The sequence below is a fragment of the Drosophila ananassae genome, chromosome 2L (assembly GCF_017639315.1).
Source record: "Drosophila ananassae strain 14024-0371.13 chromosome 2L, ASM1763931v2, whole genome shotgun sequence".
Classification (NCBI taxonomy): domain Eukaryota; kingdom Metazoa; phylum Arthropoda; class Insecta; order Diptera; family Drosophilidae; genus Drosophila; species Drosophila ananassae.
Genome location: NC_057927.1, coordinates 11,680,213 through 11,700,212, shown reverse-complemented (window position 1 = coordinate 11,700,212; position 20,000 = coordinate 11,680,213). Strand labels below are relative to the sequence as shown.

Below are 20,000 nucleotides of genomic sequence, written 5' to 3'. Positions count from 1 at the left end.
AGAAGCTATAATTCTGGGTTGAATAGCTAGAAAATCGGACTTTTAAAATCTCAATAGAAAGATCTCAATTCTTAATATTCTCACAAACACAGAAATAAGGCACATTTCACTTCGGTCATTTTTATCAGAATTACTTCTTTGTTTATTAATCCTTAAAAAAAGCGACGACATTCATCCAGCAGCAATAATGAGCTTCGGCTTAGAATCGCAGCTTCTGGAAGAACCACTTGTTCTTGCCCTCCTTGTAGACAGACTCGAACTTGACGCGGGTCTGGAAACGGTGCGTCTTGCGCTTGACGGGATCCTTAAGGTCCTTGGGCGACAGCTTCTCGAAGCTGATGTCGTGCGCGGTGTAGCGGGTGGGCATCAGGTGGTTGTAGTTCAAGCTCTTCAGGAAAGGCTTGACCTTGGACTTCTTCTTCAGCTTGTTCTTGCCCATCTTCTTGGTCACCTTGCGGGGGTAACGATCGATTCCAGCGACCAGGGCATGTCCGAAGGGCTTCTCCGGGGTGCCATCGTCGGAGGTCTTGACGATGATGGCCTTGCGGCCGGCGTAACGTCCGCTAAGGACGATGACGATCTTGCCCTGTTTCATAATCTTCCTCATTTTGGCGGCTTTGTCTCGATACTGCTGTTGACATGAAATTAGAAGATAGTAACATTTTGTTAGTGACTTATTTTGAAACCATTTTTCCACATTTTATTAACCAATAGATTCTATGTGAAATCTTTGCCATATTTATCAGCATTTGCCTAATAGATTCCACACAACATGCATAGGAAATCATTGTATCTGCGTTGGTTCAGCTATCGCATGGAAAAACGTCCCGTGCACTGCCAATCCATGCGCTCTAGCGATTTTCGTCAAAGTTTTTGCGATTTTCCATAAACCAAACGAAATCATGTTTAACTGGTGGCTACACAAAACGATTTTCAACTAATTCCCGCTTTAAAATTGTATTTTCTCCATAAAATAAATACAAAAAACACGTGGAAGACATTTTCGTGCATACCTTGCCGGAAACGAGAGGTTAAAAGAAAGAAAATAGTGTGGCTGCGACACACGCATAAAAAGCCAGGAACAGTGCTGCCAGAGTTTTTGAAGCAAACGTTGCTACATTTCGAAACAAATGTAGTAAAATTATTGAATTACATTGAATTTATAGTTTGAATTAAATATCGTAATTTTTTTTTACTTAAAAATTAGTCAAATTGAATCGTCTTACCAAAATTGGATTGATTTCTTGCTAACAGAGTACTGTTAAACGTTAACGAGTGCTGTTATACGCTTAGTATCGCTGCTTGGGACTAAAAAAAGATAAAAGGGACCATATTACAAGAAAGCGATTTAAAAAACACATAGTAGTTGCCAGATGCATTATATTTTCAAAAATATAATTCAATTTAAAATATCTGAACATTTCTTTGCAAATCAAAATGAGTATACATTATTTTTATCAATAAAACATCGTTAACAAAATAGATTTATTTAATTTTAGTTGGTACTCGTATAGAAATCACAATACATACTAATTATTGCAATTGGAGAACTACCCCATCATTTTTTCAAATATAGTGGAAATGCCAGTCCTACGCCTTCTTGATTATCTTAAAAGTATTATGCCTATTCATGACGTAGCTTAGAGCAGTGGCAGCAGTGGTCAGTCCAGTCAGATACCAAAGACCCTGAAGAGCAGGATGATCTACGAAGATAATATAGAAATTAACACTCATTTGATGTTGCTTTGTTTATGATTTCTTACCAATATAGTTCCAAATGGGAGCACCCAAACTAAAGCCAATAGTAGCTAGTTGCACACCCGTGTTTATCTTGCTAAGCAGTGTTGGCTCCAATTGAGCGGTTACGTGGGTTGCATCGAAATACCGCGAAAAGGTTTTCTATCGAAATGAAATTTCTTAAATAGTTTTCATGGATTGCGTATTTCATTATCCTACCGGCGGTGGCAGACTTATGTAGCGTATAACAAATCCAGCTCCCAGGAGAAAAACATCACGAAACACAACAATACCGGTGAGCCACATGGGCAGGAGGTCGGTGTAGCAAAGTGAAATGACCAGGGAGCCCATCAGTAATTTGTCAGCCATGGGGTCCAGGAAGGATCCAGCCTTACTTGCCTGCGAGGGCCATCGGCGAGCAATTTGTCCATCCAACTATAAACCAATAAATAGTTACAGTACACAAAACTGTGAGGATGTTTTTAATTTAACGTACCAGGTCCGTGATCCCTGCGATGGCCAATAAGTTCATGCCCAAGGTAAAGTCACCCTGGACGATCACGTAGCCGATGTAGGGCGAGAGAATGGCCCGACTGATTGTTAGCATATTGGGTATAGTCATAATATTTTCGCGCTCCTCGCGGATCTCATCGATCTTCTCGCGCACTCGCTCTTGGACTTTGTGCCGAGCCTCTCGGATGTCATCCACCAGAAAGTTCTTGCGCTCAATGAACTCAGCGCGCTGCCTGTCGATAACGCCTTGTAGCAAGTGGCGGCCCTGTTGGGTCCTCAGATGCAGCGACTGCTTCTTGGCATCGGCGTACAGACGAAGACGAGCTAGTTCCCAATTGCGGCGCCTCTTGATGTCCAGGAAGGAGATGCGGATAAATCCGGTGGCTGCGGCATAGCGGTTCAGGCAGTTGACGAAGCTGCTGCCACCCACGCCAAGGACATGCTCTAAGGTGGCGGCTCCGTGGTGCAGCGGCCGTTGCACCTGCCGGAATACTATGGCTGGCAGCATATCGTTTCGGATTCCCAATCGGTCAGTCTTAAGTCCTCGGATGGCAGCTGGCTCGGAAACTGGGCAGCAGCTTTACTTTACGAGTGTTCTGTTTGAAAAACAAAAATCCCAGTAAATAGAGCAAATTTATTTTGATCTTTGGCCTTGAGATCCACAACGTACATGTGTTGTGTGTGCAGAGATCATTCAAAGACCATTGTTATCAGTAGCTTATCAGTGACATACCATTGGTTTTGTCTCCTATGCTACAGCTCACACTTGTAAGCAGTACGAACTCTGTGTATGATTTCAATCAGCAATCAAATCAATCCACAACATCTACCGAAATTTTGTTTTTATTACACAAGTCGGCTTCAAGTGTGACCGGTCGAGCGGCAAGAAATCCCATACTTTATGGCGTTGCCACATCAGTTGAATGTCACCATTGTATTGGCGGTTTCGGAGGATCAAGCTTTAGAATTCAAATAAAAGCATGTTTAATAAGTATACAGGACATAGCCGCCAAAAATAGATACAATTATAAAATCTTTAATTAAAAATTAAAAATTTTGAAAGTTCCCATTTAGATTTTATAACTTTCTACCATGAAAAACAAAATTTGAAGAATATTTAAATTCGAAAAGTTATCATCTCTGACCCAAAATTCTTCCACAGGACCCCCTTTCCGCATCGCAGGATTCTCAAACTACGAATTTAAATCTTCAAGTCCTTACAGAAATCCTCTTATTTTTCGCTACTCTTGTTTAAAATTCGAACAAAGCAGTGCTATGGACGGCTCGGAACATATTTAACGAAACCACCATTAATAAGCCTCACCGCAAGCTGCTCCGGACTTGTCAGTCTTTTAATTGGATTATATTTAATTACGCTGCCACTTAACCAAGGCGGACGCTAGTATATTTTCTGCTGCCTGCCGTCTTGGATATGCAAATTAAGTCGCGGTAACCGTTTATTACTTAATATAAACTTTGGCAGTGGCTTGGTCATGACCTGACCTTATTGTCCAGATAATGAATTTCCTGAAAAGTAGCTAAAATCTGTTTCATGCTTAATGACCGCAGTGATGGGTTCGAATTTTCTTTATAGAAATTTGTCTTTAATTGGTCAATGGGTAAAGATGGAAAACTTAAATGGAAAATTAAGTTAATAAATCAAGAAATTAACATCTTAATTAAAGGTGAGATCAAGTCAAAAGACAGTTACCTCGGAAAAATAAGTAATAACGGTCCAATGGACAGCATCCGTGCAACGGTTTTAATAATAATGCACCCAGGTGCTCGGCCCAATAATGTCCATGGCGTGTCGGCTGTCATTCAGAATGTTAATTTTCAGAAACCGCACTTCCTTTTTTATATTTCTGAAAGGCACTCAGAGCTACTCAGTAGGTGACTGTCATAAAAAGAAAAGTCCATCAGGTCGGTAGTGAAAGCGATTGACAATTTTTTGTAATACCCTTTTCAAGGTTTTGGGTTATATTGAAAAGGCGTTCGTCCTTGATTTTATGAAGATTCAAAAATTTAACTCTATCTGTAGGCCTCTCTTGTAATACATTAATGTATTTGGTTTCTGTTATATAATATTTAAAATATAAAAATATAAATGTCTGTCGTTTAAGCCAAGTTTATGCTTTTATATATATTTAATTTTTATGATAATAAGATTCAAATAGAGAGTTTAAGTCTGATGTTTAATTTTTGCTTCTTTTCATTACTATGTATATGTATGTATAATTTTTATTTGATTTTTTTGTCCACCTCATTGCGCTTCATTAATCAAAAGTAATTTTCCGCCTTTCACAGCATTCTCGTTGCCCGCTAACACCCTCTCCCTTCACCTGCACCCTCATTTGTACCTGGCCGAGTGAAGATGGCAAACGTCAGCAGCAGCGGCAGAAGCAGGAAAGGAAATGGCGGTAAAAAAAAAAACAGCGAAAACAAAATGATGGCGGCCATTTTGCATTAAGCCGGGACATTTCCCTTATTCTGGCGCCCTGCATGTGTATGAGTGTGAGTGGGGCTAATTAACTGTTTTACATTAAGTGGCCATAAAAGCCGCCGAACGCTGAACATTTTAGTCTATTTTAATGCGCTTCGAGTGGTTGGCGGGCGTGATCGGCTCGGACAATGAAGAAACGGTGGCCATTAGCGGCCATCTCTCTATATATCTCGCTCCCCCTTGCCCACCCGTCATGGCCATTTTCTTAAATGATTTACGACTGCTTTAAAGGCCAAAACCATAAAAGCAGAAGCCAACTTCATCTGACCGCCCAGAGCCCCGTGCTCGGTGTGTTCAGTGCTCGGACTTTGGTGTTTTCCTTTGTGCTTAATTTAATTAAATACTTTCTCGGATCTTTGCTCTCTGCCTCGAATGGTTAATGTGGTCAGCATAAATTGCGGCGAGCTCATTTAGCTTTAAATCATTTGCGGCCTGCTCCGACGCTTGTGGTCCGAATAAACCATATATACATGAACTGGCAATTGGTTCGACTAATGGGAGAGAAGCTCTAGCCTAGTGCTATTTTCTAGCAGGTGTGGTTCAAGATTTATCGTGGATAAGGACATTCAACACTGAGCATTCCGTATTATATTATATATATATATAATTATAGTATTATACATTTTAGTGCAAATATTAGGCTTTATATTATTCATTTAAAAAAGATCTTAAAGTTTGTTATTGGTTTACTGGCCCCAAACATAAAATATAGCTTTAAAAACATCAGAGTTTTCTGTCACCAGTGCTTTCGGTCTCACAGGTAAATCAAAATTTGGCCCAAATTACAAGTTGAATTTGTGGCAGCTAAAGTTGAACAGCCCATTCAGCTTTCCAAGGTTTTGGTTCCGCAATTTCGAAAGTGCCCGAAAGTCCGCCCACAAATCACAAGCCAATGACGACTAATTAGAGAGCAGAATGAGAAAACCAAAGGCAGCTCTTCAGCAGAGTAACAATGACTTTTCACAAACTCCAACTATTTTCAAGCTGTGCAAAGGATTGCTCTCCTTTCTGAAATCCCCACCTAACCATTCCGCAAGGCTAGCACCACTCTTGGCCAGAATCCTAGCCCCCAAACTTGCTTTGTTCTAAGTTATCAACCCACAAGTGGCGGCAAACTTTTGCTTTACGGTGTCGCCATCTTTTTTCTAGCTTCCACTCCCCCGAAATAAGGGGGCGGGGCACAACTTAAAAGAAGATTAAACCGCAGATGCTGGGGGATTCACATCCAGTGTCCCAAATAAGAGAGGGACAACTTTGCCTGGACAACGACACTTGAAATAAGAACGCTTGGCGATTTCCAGGCGACACTTGTCGAAAGTTACGCGTAATTATAACAATGTGCGGGTATCCTGGGGTTGTGGTGGTTTGGGTTCCCTGATATCCTGCTGTGGGCCTTTATTTAGTTTATGCCCCAAGCTCTGAGGGGAGAAGAGTGCTAAGCATGCGGGCAGCCTGTTTTAGGGTTCTAGGTGTTGGCCGCAGGTTCGAAAAACCGCACACCAATTAACAAATGTATTCAAGTCATGAGACGACGATGATAAGAAGAGTTCAAAGGATATTATGAAAGATTTTCACATATTTTGTGGTTGCATTAAATGAGAACATATTCCAAGGAAATGATTGTTGCCATGTCCTTTTCATTATTGTTGTTTCATCTTTAGCTTTGAATTATTATTTTATAGTTCTATCATTCCTTGGTATTAACTCAATTTCGGACACATTTTCCAGATCCTATTTAAAGCTTCTCTAGTCCCAATTTAATTTTACAAATTAAAATAAGAAGGAAACTTTTCATGTGTCCTGTTAGCAATTGAAAATAAAATTTCTCTGGAAGAAAGGCAGCGTAATTTAGTTTCAATTTAAAGGCAGTGGAAGAACCATCTCCTTGGCGACAACATTAATTCGCTTTTAATATAATGAAGCCGCTTAAATGTCAAGACAATGAGACCGGAATCTGAAATTCTGTAACCAGAGGCTGAGGCAAAGGACTCAGCACAGGACCATCAATCAAATTTTCGAGAAATGGCGTATGAAAAAACTATAATAAAATCATTAGCCTGGTAATCCCCAAACGTTTCGGAATCAAAATAAAATCATCAGCCCGGAATGATGATGAATGGTTGCTGGGGCCGGTAGGCCCAAGTGGCAGCGGTCATGACAAAAATGGGGAATCTTTCTTCACTCCAATCTCTTTTTAATAAACAAAACAAAATGTAGCCTCACGACCACGGCAACAACAATGTGGTTGTGTGTGGTATGCTCCAGTGGCTAACACTCAATGTCCAGAGTTGGAAGCAACAAAATGCGATGGCTCAACGGCGTCATTATCGGGGGAAACGTCTTGCATTTCTTGGGACCCAGTTGAGTTTAGGTTCTCTGCTAACAGAAAATTGTTTCCTTTTATACCCTCTCCAATAGAGTAATAAAGAATTACACACATCAAATGACAATAATTTTATTGTGTTACATACATTGTGGCTTCTTAATTTATTTTATAATGTTTAACAAATATAATTTTTTGTCTTAGCTTAAGAAAATAAATCAATTTTTGAACTAAAACTCAGTAGAATCTTTCAAGGCCTTCCAATTCCGTCGTCGGTAGGGTATTTTTTTGCTTGTACTTGCCTTAAACACCCCATTTATTCGTTTTTTTTGGAAGAAAAATGAAAATGTTTAACGAAAAAAATAAAATACTCACGTTTCTCCCAGGCGAACGTGATTCAATTTGTTTTGTTGGTTAGAAAACTAAAACAGCAAAAGCAAAAGCAAGGCTCCAAAAAGAAGCGGAAAATATAACTAAAGCCAGCATGGCAAAGCGGAGCTAAGCAAAGCAAAGCACAGGAAAGCAAAGCACGCTGATGCGAGGAAAGGAGCAGAGTTGTGGAAGGCGAATAACAGGAAAAATTATAGAACAAGCAAAAAATTGTGGGCGAGAAGGACTCCGTCCACGGGGGGCATTAAATGTGGGCGCACTTTTGGTCACTCCGTGTACTCCGCTCGGCCACATCCCGACCCAAAAAGTGGAAAAAGACAAACGGAAAATGAGGAAAAATGGAAAAGGCAGCTGGATGAGTCTTAAAGCCAGGATTGAGGCAATGGCGTCTGTTGGTTCTTTCCCTGCCGCGGGCAGCGGTCCCAGGGAGGCACTGAACTATGAATGGGAATTGGTGCACTGCAGTCCCTGCTGCCCCGACTGGCCGAAACACGCAAAAGTAGGCAATAGAAATGCGCGTGGGTTCTCACAGAAGAGGGTGGTAAGTTTAGTTGCGAAAACTATGTTTCGATTTTAGCTTATATGGCGATTTTGAACACATTTCTAAAAGGTTTAGGGGTTTCTCACAGAACTTTTACTTAAAAGGATTTTGAGGAAAATTATTTAAAATTATTTCACATACACGAGGTATCCATTACTAAACATTAAAATGATATTGCGTATACGCACAGTTGGCAAATTTGGATACAAGCTTGAAACTTATTTTTATTTCTGAACAACTGGTTGTGCCACCCTCGTTCTACTGAATAATGTTAAGTATTTTTCGGCCGGAAAACCGACCCACACGTCTGGGGAGGCATATTGTACATTGTAACATGGCCGGACTTTTGTGCGGACTGGCCCACATGTCGAAGGTCATTTTAAATTAGTTTTACTTTTGCTTTTTCATGTTTATTTTTTGCATCTTTCGATTTCCAGTGTGTGTTTTTCTGTTTATCCCATGCTGGGGCCTCGGTCGATCTTTAACAATGTTTGCTGTGGGATTTGGCGGCAGCTCTGAGGGTTGAAATAGAAATTCGCCCGCTCTGCGGTCCCAGAGCCACCGTTATGACAATTACGTTAGACATTTGCGTCACGTAAGTGAGCAGCACCATCGACAAAATCCCAGAATCATGCAGCTTTCCAAATGGACTTGCCAAAAAGAAAAAATAAGGAAGCGCCGACTCATGCCCAGCGTCGATTGCCTGCGAAAGTCCTTGTTGTCATGTCACTGTGCACTCACGCACACCCCCCCACACACACACACACACTCATCGAAGCACCCGTCTGCTGGCAATGTATTTCGCCTGAGCCACGTGTAACAGCATTCGACATAATCAACAACTTCATTCGGGGAAAATGCCAGCCAATATCCCTGGGAATAGCTCCATGGCTTGGTGGTTGGGGCACGGAACTGGGGGGTTCCCCTCTCCAATTGTTGACAACTTGTGCCTGTTCCCCCTTTAGCACGTTTCCAGAAAAAATAAAAGTGTCATCTGTTTTTTGAAGGTGTTTTGGCAACAAAATGAGCATTACCGACTAAAGATCGAGAGAAAGCAATAGCTTTTCTTGTAAAACATTATATTTTTATTTTTTTATTTTCATAGAAAAAGTCTTTAAAATCAGTTAATTAAAAATTATAATCCTATAATCACAATATTCTTATGCTTAAATATTTATCTTGTCTTACTGTTCGTTTCTAGAACCGGCAGGTAATTCTCCGTAGTCTCACAAATCCGTCATAAATTCGCAGAAAATTCACTTTGTGTCGAGTACAGGGCAAAAGGCACATCTCACTACAGCTGACATCGCTCTGCGCCATGTCAAAATAAGCAAGAGCAGCAGGAGCATCAGGACAACGTCTGCAATGTTTCTTTATTGGAATTGTCGTAAAAGTCGATAACAGAGCCGGCGGTGGAGGATGCAGGTCACAAGCAATTTAATGTCAATTTTGGTATTAAACGTGCTGGCTGCCAATTCACCTGGCGTTTCCGCCTCCATCTCACGTCCATTTCCTCCCTTCGTCTGTCTGACTGTCATCTGCACGCTGGACTTGGCCTGTTTTCACTGTTTGGAGTGCGTGTGGCAACACGAGCACCGAAGGGCAATAACAATGAGAACAAGCTACTCAATAAGAAAATAGATTTATTAATAAATAGAATCTAGAGAAACCGTAAAAATTGTTGTCCCCACTAATGAGTATGCATAGAAAATGTACTAACCAATAAATAATATCAAACTGGTCTCAAATTAAATGTAGCCCTTAAAAGGATATAAGCAAACAAAAACATAGGACCGACCACTGTGGACGCTGATGCTCCTTCAATAATTTTGGCCAGCCAATGTTGACAGACCACTGGCATTCGATTAAATCTAATTAATTTCGCAGGATAACCAAGCATTTCGGATTTTCGCCATAATAGCTTTCAGATTTGTTTGTTTGCCATTAACTGGTCGGCCAAAGCAAAACTATTTATTATTATTTACTCAACCGATAGGTGGTGCGACAAATTGTACTTTAATTGAATAAAATAAATGCAGATTTATTTTTTGGTATTTGTGTTTATATTCTGTTTTTGTAAAAGGTAGAATGGATTGAATGCTTGTTTCAATATTATGATTTGTTATTTGACAGAATATTCAATTATTATTGTTGGAATTAGTTGTAGACCATTTTCTAAAAACTTCAAGAGATAAATATTGAGTTAAATTAATAAAGTTAATCTATAAAATTGTTAAACTAATTACATTTATTTAATCCTAAATGTAAATATATGGAAAGCCACGAAAACAAGTATCCATACAGGATTTAAATTATTCATTTTTCTTTATTTCAGAAACATTCGCACCCATTCGCGTTAATGTAATGCATTTTTCTTACTTATGAATGTGACTGTTTCTCCGTCACCCGCCATTGCATATCATGTCACGCACACTAGTTAACATGTTAACAAAATGGCGGCCGCACTCACTGCACACATGCGGAGCGAGAGCGACTGCAATCTGGTGCCAACCGCAACATGAACTTTTCGCTTTCCTTTTGCTTTCGCTTCAAGTAATGGAAAAGTGAAAAGAAATCCTGCCCGCTGTGTTCGGAGGACATCTGGCGCTGGCGTTTCAAGTTGAAAATTTGCAAACAAGCCGAGAGGCATACAGAAATTAAATGTTCCAGCTTGGAGCTTTATCGTGGTTCTGATTATTAAAAAAAAATAATAATAAATATGTTAATAGAAATTATTATAACTTGTATTTTTAAGGAAAAAATGTAAATGGAAGGTTAGTTGTTTAGTTTAGAAATGGTAAAATATTGTAACTTTTAGATCTAAAATTTATATAATTTTTTCACTTTTTCCAGATTTTCTATACGAACCTTTTTCTTAACAATGCAGCATCATTTACATTGTTCCCTGCAGCGAGCGGGAACCTTTTTGCGAGAGTAATTTTACAGAGCACAAGGTCATGGTGGGAAATCGCAAAAGTTTTTCCAGCAGACCACATAAAAAGCGAAATTTAAGCCACACACGCAGAGCAGAAGACAGACGACAGTTTGCGCCAAGGCCACACTCACTCGTACACTCCCTCACACACACACACACACACACACCAGAACGCCAGGACACCAGCACACAAACACAGAGCATTAAGTCAGATGCCGCCATTTTGTAACCATTTTATCATGGCAAACAGCAGCGGCTTACAGTCGCCCCCAACCAAGAGTTCTTCTTTTTGTTGGCTTGAATTGTTTCGGCTTGAAGTTGATGAATTTCACTCACGCTCAGTGTCTGTCTGAAAAGTTATTTTATTTCTGTGCTTAGCACAAAGGCCAGAAAACTTTTTGGGGAACGGAAAGCACTGAAAAACTCGTCACTTGATTAGTCCACACGGCAATTAGGCAAATTGCCGAGCTACATTTTAAATTCCCACATGCTTATCGACTTCGGCTCTGATTAGCCCCCCAAAAGGTGGCAACGGAGGGCTCTCAGGCATAATTACATTAACCATTCCGAAAACATACCTCCAGCCAGGCTGTATCCCTGCAAAAAGTCCGAGTCAGTGTCGAGAAATGTCACTCACTGCTGGGCATTCAATGTGGCACGAAACGTTTCCATTATTCAGAACGTGGTGCAAACAACTCGACCGACAAGCCAACAACCTCCTCCTGCGTGTAAGACGCAATGGGCACAGCGACTCCGCCTTCTGGTCAGCCCGCCCACAGGCCTCTTCCCAGTGCACCGCTGAAATTCCAGGGCGCACGCACAGCATATTTGGGAAGTGAACTTGCCTACTAACCTTGCTGGTGCATGTGCCATGCAATTGCCCCCAGGATAGCCCACAATACCAACAACAACCTCGACTACATAAACAACAACTGCGACGGACTGGATCTGCAAGGATGTGTTAACATGGCTGCCGTGTAGTGAGGTAAGGAGGCCGATGGACCAGCTTGTAATTAAAGTTCTCCAGCGGAGTGCCGGGGTTACCAATTTGGGATAGGGCCAGACACTGGGATAGCACCAATATTTATTGCTATATTTTTACAAAAATTTAAGATCATAAAAGCTATATAACTTAAATGGAAACATTTCGAAAGAAAACGAGCAGAGAACCAATTTTACATCCGAAACTGCAATCCAGTGAACGATCAACTGCAAGCCCTGAAATGCAATTGTATCTGAAGAGTCCTTTGACAAAAGCCAAAAGCCCGCAAGGATGGCGAAAAAAAGTGAAAACGAAAGATATTGTTGGCCAAAGTTATCGTTGGCTGCGCATCGCTAACAAAGTATGTTACAGCGGCGAGGCAACCACCGGTTAGCCATGTTTTCAGCCTCAGGAGTCACACAGAGTCGTCGCTCGAATGCACTGACTGCTCCACCCTCTCCTCGTTCACCCGCTCCACCTGCTCCCTCCGCCTCTTTCTCTTTCATATGCCAAATCCCTTCCAGCCATACCCGATTCTGGCCATATTTCCTTGTTCTATTCCTTTTGCCCAGCTGCTGCGTCTCATTGGCTTTTGGCCACTCAGTGGAGGGGGGGTTTTGTTTGGTGGCCGCCTGCGGCTGGCAAAACGACAAAATGTATGCTCTGTTCCGGCTGAATTGCAGATTTTCATCCTCAGAAACCTCACACACATAGCTGGCAAACAGTTGCTTATTCCTTGTGCCTTTATGTGCAGCAGGGTTGTCGTTTTGGCCATTTCATGGGCCATGTTTGGAGGAGTTTTTATGAAAGTATCTTTAAAAGCAAACCTGTTTCAATTTGTATTTAAGATTGCTGTTTGTTTATAATTTCTTTTCATTGTAAGGTTAAATATATATTAATTTAATATTCATGCCAATTTTGTTTAAACTTTCCCTTTCGAATTTCGGCATCACTGGGCGAGAGTGCCTCCTTTGGTGAGAGTGGTCCTGGCATTCACTTTGCTTGGCGAGGGATCAGCAGGACGCTGAGGAACAATGTTTTGCCATTTGGTCGCATATTGCTAATGGAAAGGAGCTGAGCACACAGAAACACACAGACTCACCTGACACTGGATGGGGATTATCCGAGCAGTTCCCTAGCATACTTTCGGATCATATCTAAATTGAAAAAGTTCGTGGAGCGATGCCGTGTGTCAAATGTGTCGCCTTTTATTTACATTTTATTTTCATGGGGAACGTGTGCCGTGCCTGGCCGGATAATCGATTCAAATCGAAAGGGAATCCAAAAATCCGTTTACAATATACAATGCCATACGCCTTGTCGACGTGTCGTTGACAGCCGGCTGTCCTGCAAGCAATAAACAAAAATAATGTGGCCTGCTTCCAGGCGCGCTACATAAATTATAACATTAAAGACACCGATAGGGCATAAAAATCTTATTTATTCGCCAAAATCGCTGCGTCGGACTTTCCCCATCAATGACTATTCCCAGCCCGGATAATTCCCGGCCATAAATTAGCCAGACAAAAGTTGGAGCCCGTTTAACTGCGAGGGCTCACTAACCGGGATAGGATGAAATTAAAATCTGCTGATGCTTACTCGATTTAGCTCGTATTGCGTCCAAACAAGTCCTTTCGATTTTGTTTGTGTTTTCAAACAGGGGCGTCTATAGAGGGGTTCATATCAAAGGTATTACCAGAGCTTGGAATATGGTTTAATATTTTATATTTTACAATAAATTCATGAACTATGATATATTTTGTATTTAATTGAAATAGATAAATCCCCTTTGTGAAATTCAACTATGCCACTGATCTGTAAGCCATTAGTGACTGTTCAATCCATTCACCAGGCACCTCAAACTTTGCCAGAAATGTTCATCGGACGAAGCTCATTACGTATTGATGCCCTCTCATGTGAAATAATTGCCGTAGTTGTCCATTAGCATTTAATAATTCATGGATGCGTGTCTATCCTTCTATCACTTCGCTCGGCTGGGGGTGGGCGTGACCGTGTCCATGTGAGCCAACAAAAGTCAAACCAGTATTGGCGTTGAGGCCATTAAGTTCAAGCAATCAGGCACAATGTGCAAACCCTATTAGCTTTTCAATGCTGCCTCGATAAGCCAACAATGTACGATGAGTGAGTGGATTATTGTTGCAATGATAATTCAGGCAAACTTAACATATGCAGTTGATGGATAATAATGCCAAGTTTCCCACTTGATTGATTACCTTCTACGGTCAAAAGCTAATGGGAAAAGACATCTTTGCTAATGGAGCGACTAATACTTACTTATCCTGTCGGTTTTAGACTTCCGAGTAATAACCAGAAAAATCACAACATCTGTGTTTTTTATTTTAAAATCCCATTTTATTTTTCCGAATAAATTTGAATTTACATTATTTATTAATAACTTTTCACACGTACCGATACATATATCTAATAGTTTGTTTACAAAAAGCATTTGGGCAAATACTTTTTCGATTCTAAATTAAAATACATTTCACAGGAAACAAAGTCGGCCGATACACATAACGTAGTATGCTCTTGTTTTTGTGTAAAATAAATTAAAAATATCTGAAAGCTTGTTTACACACTAAATAAATGAGACGATTATTAAACAAACTACAAGTTAGATGTTTTAATGTATGTTTAATGCTTTTAAACTGATCACAGCAAATTTTGTATAATACCCAAGAACGAAAACGAGCAAAGTTCATCAAATAAACATTTAAATGTTAACCACTTAAAAAATGTTATAGTTTTTGTTTTTTTTATTTTCCTTGTACATTTTTCCTAAACATTTCAAATTCAATTTAAATTTTAATTTGTATTTTCTAGGTATTTACAGAGATGTTGTGTTCTAATATTTAGCTAAAAATGAATCCAACTCGGTGCTAGAATTTAACCCTCTCGATCAAGATAATAACTCTGATTTATTAACTGCGATTTCTTGGAAAGCAAAATATATACGCTACAACTAGTCACAATGGTTCTATGTCTATAAACAGTTTCCGTTTAGCCATTACCTTTTTGATTTCACAAATGTCTCCTTTTTCCAGCAAACTTCAACAAAATGTCTTAACTTTTTACAATTGATTTCATGGACGTGTAAGGAAAGTTGGAGTTTTGGCACTGAATGGCGTCCTGGCTCGTTCCTTCTTTGAGTTCTTGAGGGCCTTTTAGTATACGCGTGTCTGTGTGTGTGCGAGTGTGTGTTTTGTGGGTGGGCGGGTGAGGTGTGGGCGTGGGTGCGTGTTCGACGCCGTTAGTTGATGTCGAAATGTTGCGCCTAAAAAATGTTTCTTGTTATTAGTTTATGGGTGTGTGTGAGTGAGTATGTGTATGGCGATGTATATGTGTGTGTGTCTGGGCTTAGTATTTTAACATTTAAATTAAATTTTAAACTAGGCAACAAATTGAATTTGTTGAGTATTCTCTTCTCCCCACACTGATGTCTTTTCTATTCTGTTTTTGGCATTCTTCTTTCTTACTGCTAATGAAAGTTTCTTATTTCCCCTTTTTTTTCCTTCTGCATTTCACATTTTGAACTTTCATTTTGTTTAGTTGAGTTTCGGGGCCTTGTTCTAAAGGAATTTATAGTAGGAGATGCCTATGCTGATCTCGGTCTGCGCGGCCAGTGTATGTAGGATATGCATACAAGTGGGTCTTTGGCGGAGGCTCAGACACATTCGGTGCCCGCTTCACACAGGGGGTTAGCGCACTAGATTGGGATTAGAGAGGAATTTAATTAGTAAGGAAAGTTATACAACAAACTAACAAATTAAAAGGGCAACTAATAAACGTATAGAACTAATAATAAAATAGTATTAAATAATATTAAGAACTCAAAACCTTTAAAACAAAAGAAACTCTCTGAAACTCCGATTAAAAAGGATACCCTGCTGCAATTACCTGGTTGTTTAAACATTTAATTAAATCATGCAACCACTAAGCTTGTGGCAATTCGGTCAATTGAGTTAGCCTACTTGTATGAAAATTACATTTTTGTTCATTGTGTGTCGCAGGCGTATAGAAAATCCCTCTTAATGCCATTTTGTTTAATTTTGCGTTATTATCACCGGCCTTTGTTGTCAGCTACCGAAGGAATTTACACTTTTTTTTATTAATTAACTGCTTTAATTGAAATTGGCAACGAAGCACTAATATAATGCGGCAAGGTAAACGCAATTTAAACGAAATATTCGCTAATTTATTCGTTCTTTCAGAGGTTGCTTTTACGGCTTAATGCAGCAGCTGTCCAGCTGTCCGGCTGTCCGGCTAGTGGATATTTTGACGCTCCACTGACGTCGTTTAATTGGCCTTTTAGTTAATTGGCCAATTGATATGCATGTTTTGATTGCATTGGCAGAACTGCAATTAGCGGACCCCGCCGGCAACGTCAGCCACCTCGACTCGGGTCGGCTCGGTTTGGAAATTTTGAAAAGCAATGAGTCAGGACTCTCGAATGGATTATAAATTAAATCATAGAGTAATAAAATTATAATTAAATTGTACACACGGGCCAACAATTAAGTAATATAATATACCAATAATGTTCTAATGTGTATTTTGCGACCACAACTTACCGTTGTTAATAGATAATTGCGACTGCGGTTTCGAGGCTTGAAAGTTCATGGCTCGCAGCGTTTTAAATAAAATATTTGTAAATTGGAATACGGTTAACTCTCATAAGATAGGTGGATAAAAGTCAAAATATGGGACTCTAACAATAGGCTAAAAAATTCACAACAATTTCCAGGACTCTTTCGACGCTGATCTCACGTCCTACCGGATTATCAACTACTTGGATCGTATTTCTTAACCCTAAATACAACTATGATACGCACACTTATCCATTTATGTACAACACTAACTTAGCACCTAGGCATCGCCCCTTAGAATCTCACGTAGCTAAAGTCACTCGTATTGGTCACCATCGGTGGGACGGGCCCGCTTACCTCCTCCTCCATGGCAGTGGCGTACATGTGTGGCGTCACGTTCTTCTCCAGGCTGAAGTGATCCTCCGTGGTCTTGTGGTACACAGGATTTTCAAAGTTCATGGAGTTCACAGCTCGTGTGCAGCGTCTATATGCCAAAATTGTTAATAAAATCACAACAGATGTGCCTGTTAGAGTGATTAGCACAATCATGACTATATTGTTATTCGGTGAAGGTTTCGAGCCATCAGGTTTTCCCTCGGGTCTACTGGTTTCAGTCGCATTTCCAACTGTTGAAGAAACAATAAAATGAAAGATGATTTAGGAATACAAATAATACCATAGATCATTTCTACAATAGACAAAACATTTATAATGTAAAGCACACCAAATCCCGAAGCATGTGTTTTAATTTCATGTAATATTTTAGTAGAGGATTCAACCAACAAATTATTTAATAAGATTCTCCCATAAACCATTTACAGATTTTTCATGTTTTCCAAATATAATTAAAATGTTGTCTTTGGGTCGGAGAAAAATAGAGAAGCAGCAAATCCGTGGACGACGATGACTATATCCCGTGGCGAATGTTTCCGCTTTTGGGTTTTTCCCGGTTTTACTGTCGACTTTGGTGCTCTTTTATTTTCGGTCCTTTTGGTTTTCTGGGGCCAGGAAGTTGTAGGATTTTTCCGCTGTCATCATAATTCGTTTTCGTATTTTTCCGTTTAGAATTTGTTCAACAGCAGGAAAAAGCAGAAAGTTAAGCGCAGGAGGCGCGCGTTCGTCTGGCAAAGGATGTGCCGCTCCGAATTTCCCTCCCAACATTCCCGTCATTGTTGTTGCTATTAATTCCTGCCCTATGAGTGTCCAGATGAGGCGTGTGGCAGGGAATTATCATTAAAAGTTGATAGCGGCAACAGCTGTGCGGCATCGATTATGGCCAACTTAGGCGTGGGCGCGATAAGATGCTGCAAATTTATTTTGGCGGCATTAACAGACAGTCAAATGGCAGCGGGCCAACATTTGAAAAGTTGCACGTTGCTGTGGCATATTAATTGCCAGATTCCTTCTGGTTTAAGTGCTTTTGTGGGCGGGGGTATAAAATAGGCAATGGGAAATGCCAGATGTTGGTACTGTATAAATACGAAATATTTTTTTCGGCTTTTAAATAAATATTTTACAAGCCATTTTAATCTTTTTGAGAGCTGCCACTTTTGGGGCTTTTAAATAAAAGTGGCTTTCTAAATACAGTTTTTGTTGAAATTTAAAATCAAACTTTTGTACTAAATGTGTTGTTATTTTTGGCAAGTGTTCCAACTCTAAAAATTTGCATTTAATCTTCGGCTGAGGCATCAAGTTTTATGTTCACCTATATATGTCATCCTATATTATGCCGCACTCCTAATCTATAGAAAATGCAATTTCCGACCCCGCCGCAGACACACGCACGCAGAACGTTGAAACGTGTAACTGAGAGTTATGCCTCATCGCCCATTTGTATAATCCTGCTCATGTGTTTTCATATTTATTTCATAACTCCGACTAGGGATAATGTATGGCAGGTATGTGGCTCCCTAGCCCTACCCTCCTTTACTGCCGTCAGTGGGAAACGGAAGTGCCATAAAAAGTACGACAAAATGGATGCCAAGCCACAATTTTCCTTCCCAAATGAAATAAAAACGCATAAAATATGTTCCGTCACCTGTTTGGGGATACTTTTGTTGCCGCGGAGGAGAGGGCATCTAAACAGATTAGATAGACCAACAAAAAAAAGTTTAAAAGTTTTATGAAAAAAATAAATAAAAAATAGAATGGGCAAGTCCAAAATCGGATGGCTGGAAAATAAACAAAATGGCGGCTGGGCTGCCATGTTTGTGGAATTGTTTCTCCTTCGGACTCAGATTGTTTTCTTTTTTTCTGGCAATATGCAGTAAAGTTAGAGACTGACAATAACAATTGCCGGACTGACCGAAATGCAGGCAAATGAAAGTCATAAAATTCTGCAAGGAGCACGACCGGCAGCGGCAGCTGTTCACCCACTTTTCGCCACTACCGCCGGAGTGAACTCGGTTTTATGTGGTTGGCTATTAAAAACGTAGCCGCTACTTCGACGGCTCAAAGTTTATGGTTACTGGGCCCAGGCCCTGGCCCTCGTCTCCCGTTCTCTGTACTCCGTACTGGGTATCTCTGGGGTATTTGCAGAACTTTGCCTGCGCTTAATTAAGCAATCTGAAGTGGGCAAAGATGGCCATAGAAAAAGTAGCACAAACCGCTAATTGAAATTGCAGTTATGCCGGACGGGACTGGGACTGGGGCCGGGACGGGCGTCATCATCATTGGCATGGCAAGGCCATCTAATTGAAATAGTCCTTAACTAGTTTATAGTTATTTACTCGGCCGCGCTTCTGCAAACTTTTCTTGCCGGCTTTCTTTTTACTTAATTTTTCTTAAGCCCTCGTTGTCGTCATTATTCTTTCCCTCTCACAAATGTCCTTCGGTTCAAGTCCAAGTCCTGAGCTGATTAGTGCTTTCCGCCCCTCGACCTTAGTAAATATTTTAGCTATGACTTTTTTAAATTGGCATAATTACGCACAATTGTGTGGGCTTCTCGCTAATCTTTCCCAGGAAACTCTTTCTTGGAAGTTTGCTCATTTTTAAAAAAATTATTAAACTTTAAGTGAATTAAATTATGGAAAAAAAGTAATGCTTAAGACTTAAACAAGATTCTTCTATCGACACAGAAAAGTTTGTTAAAATGTGCGTGCCATATTGGCGAACAATTGAAGTGATTTTCTTTGGTTCAAGGAACCATAACGAATACCCTTTATTGGCCTTATTTATTCCATGGAAAAAGGCGAGGATAAATTTGGTTGCCACAGCAAAATATCTGCCATTCGTTTCCAATAATGGAGGACTTTGCATTTTTAAATTGCAAGTGATCAAAGCCCGTCTGCTGGCAGCCGTCAAAATTTGTGTTTATTAAAAATAATGATACACCATTTAGACGAGCGCATGACATTCGTTTTCGGATCAATAATAAAAGGAACACAAATATTGGACTGGACAAAAACATGCAAGCGTACAAATGGCGAGTTATGGGTTGTGGTGGTGCAAATTTTTAGAAATAAACCAC

At 40.2% G+C, this 20,000-nt stretch overlaps 3 protein-coding genes and 1 long non-coding RNA gene across 17 annotated transcripts in view; 1 reads left to right on the top strand and 3 right to left on the bottom strand.

Annotated features, from left to right (window-relative positions):
- Positions 1 to 110: 110 nt before the first annotated feature.
- LOC6501015 (60S ribosomal protein L27) lies at positions 111 to 1,114 on the bottom strand. Of its 4 annotated transcripts, none has more exons than XM_014911380.3 (2): positions 1,014 to 1,114; positions 111 to 631 (listed from the first exon to the last, which is right to left on the bottom strand). In XM_014911380.3, exon 2 carries the CDS (start codon positions 605 to 607, stop codon positions 200 to 202), a length of 408 nt encoding a protein of 135 aa, XP_014766866.1. In that variant the 5' UTR covers positions 608 to 631; positions 1,014 to 1,114; the 3' UTR covers positions 111 to 199. The 4 variants fall into 4 exon arrangements, with proteins under 4 accessions (XP_014766866.1, XP_001954377.1, XP_044572752.1 ...); XM_001954341.4 differs by having other exon boundaries at positions 111 to 628; positions 1,014 to 1,089; XM_044716817.1 differs by having other exon boundaries at positions 709 to 1,025.
- A 366-nt stretch (positions 1,115 to 1,480) lies between these two features.
- LOC6501014 (probable cardiolipin synthase (CMP-forming)) lies at positions 1,481 to 3,142 on the bottom strand. The gene is made up of 5 exons (XM_001954340.4): positions 2,984 to 3,142; positions 2,234 to 2,846; positions 1,957 to 2,172; positions 1,764 to 1,899; positions 1,481 to 1,703 (listed from the first exon to the last, which is right to left on the bottom strand). The coding sequence occupies exons 2-5, from the start codon at positions 2,756 to 2,758 to the stop codon at positions 1,591 to 1,593; spliced, it is 990 nt and encodes a 329-aa protein (XP_001954376.1). The 5' UTR covers positions 2,759 to 2,846; positions 2,984 to 3,142; the 3' UTR covers positions 1,481 to 1,590.
- Positions 3,143 to 3,661: 519 nt separating this feature from the next.
- Positions 3,662 to 9,277, top strand: LOC116654515. The gene is made up of 3 exons (XR_004309736.1): positions 3,662 to 3,699; positions 3,845 to 3,935; positions 9,209 to 9,277. It is a non-coding gene; the product is annotated as an uncharacterized LOC116654515 (long non-coding RNA).
- Positions 9,278 to 14,844: 5,567 nt separating this feature from the next.
- LOC6501013 (very low-density lipoprotein receptor) overlaps positions 14,845 to 20,000 on the bottom strand; it is a 30,847-nt gene continuing 25,691 nt past the window's right edge. For 4 of the 11 annotated variants that reach the window (XM_014911373.3, XM_014911372.3, XM_014911378.3 and 1 more), the window contains 2 exons: positions 16,889 to 17,157; positions 14,845 to 15,651 (listed from right to left, as the gene is read on the bottom strand). In XM_014911373.3, the coding sequence (XP_014766859.1) occupies positions 15,610 to 15,651; positions 16,889 to 17,157 (311 nt within the window). In that variant the 3' untranslated portion in view covers positions 14,845 to 15,609. Of the gene's footprint in view, positions 15,652 to 16,530; positions 17,158 to 20,000 lie in introns of those variants that run through there. The other 7 variants (XM_014911371.3, XM_001954339.4, XM_014911369.3 and 4 more) reach the window with 4 other exon arrangements.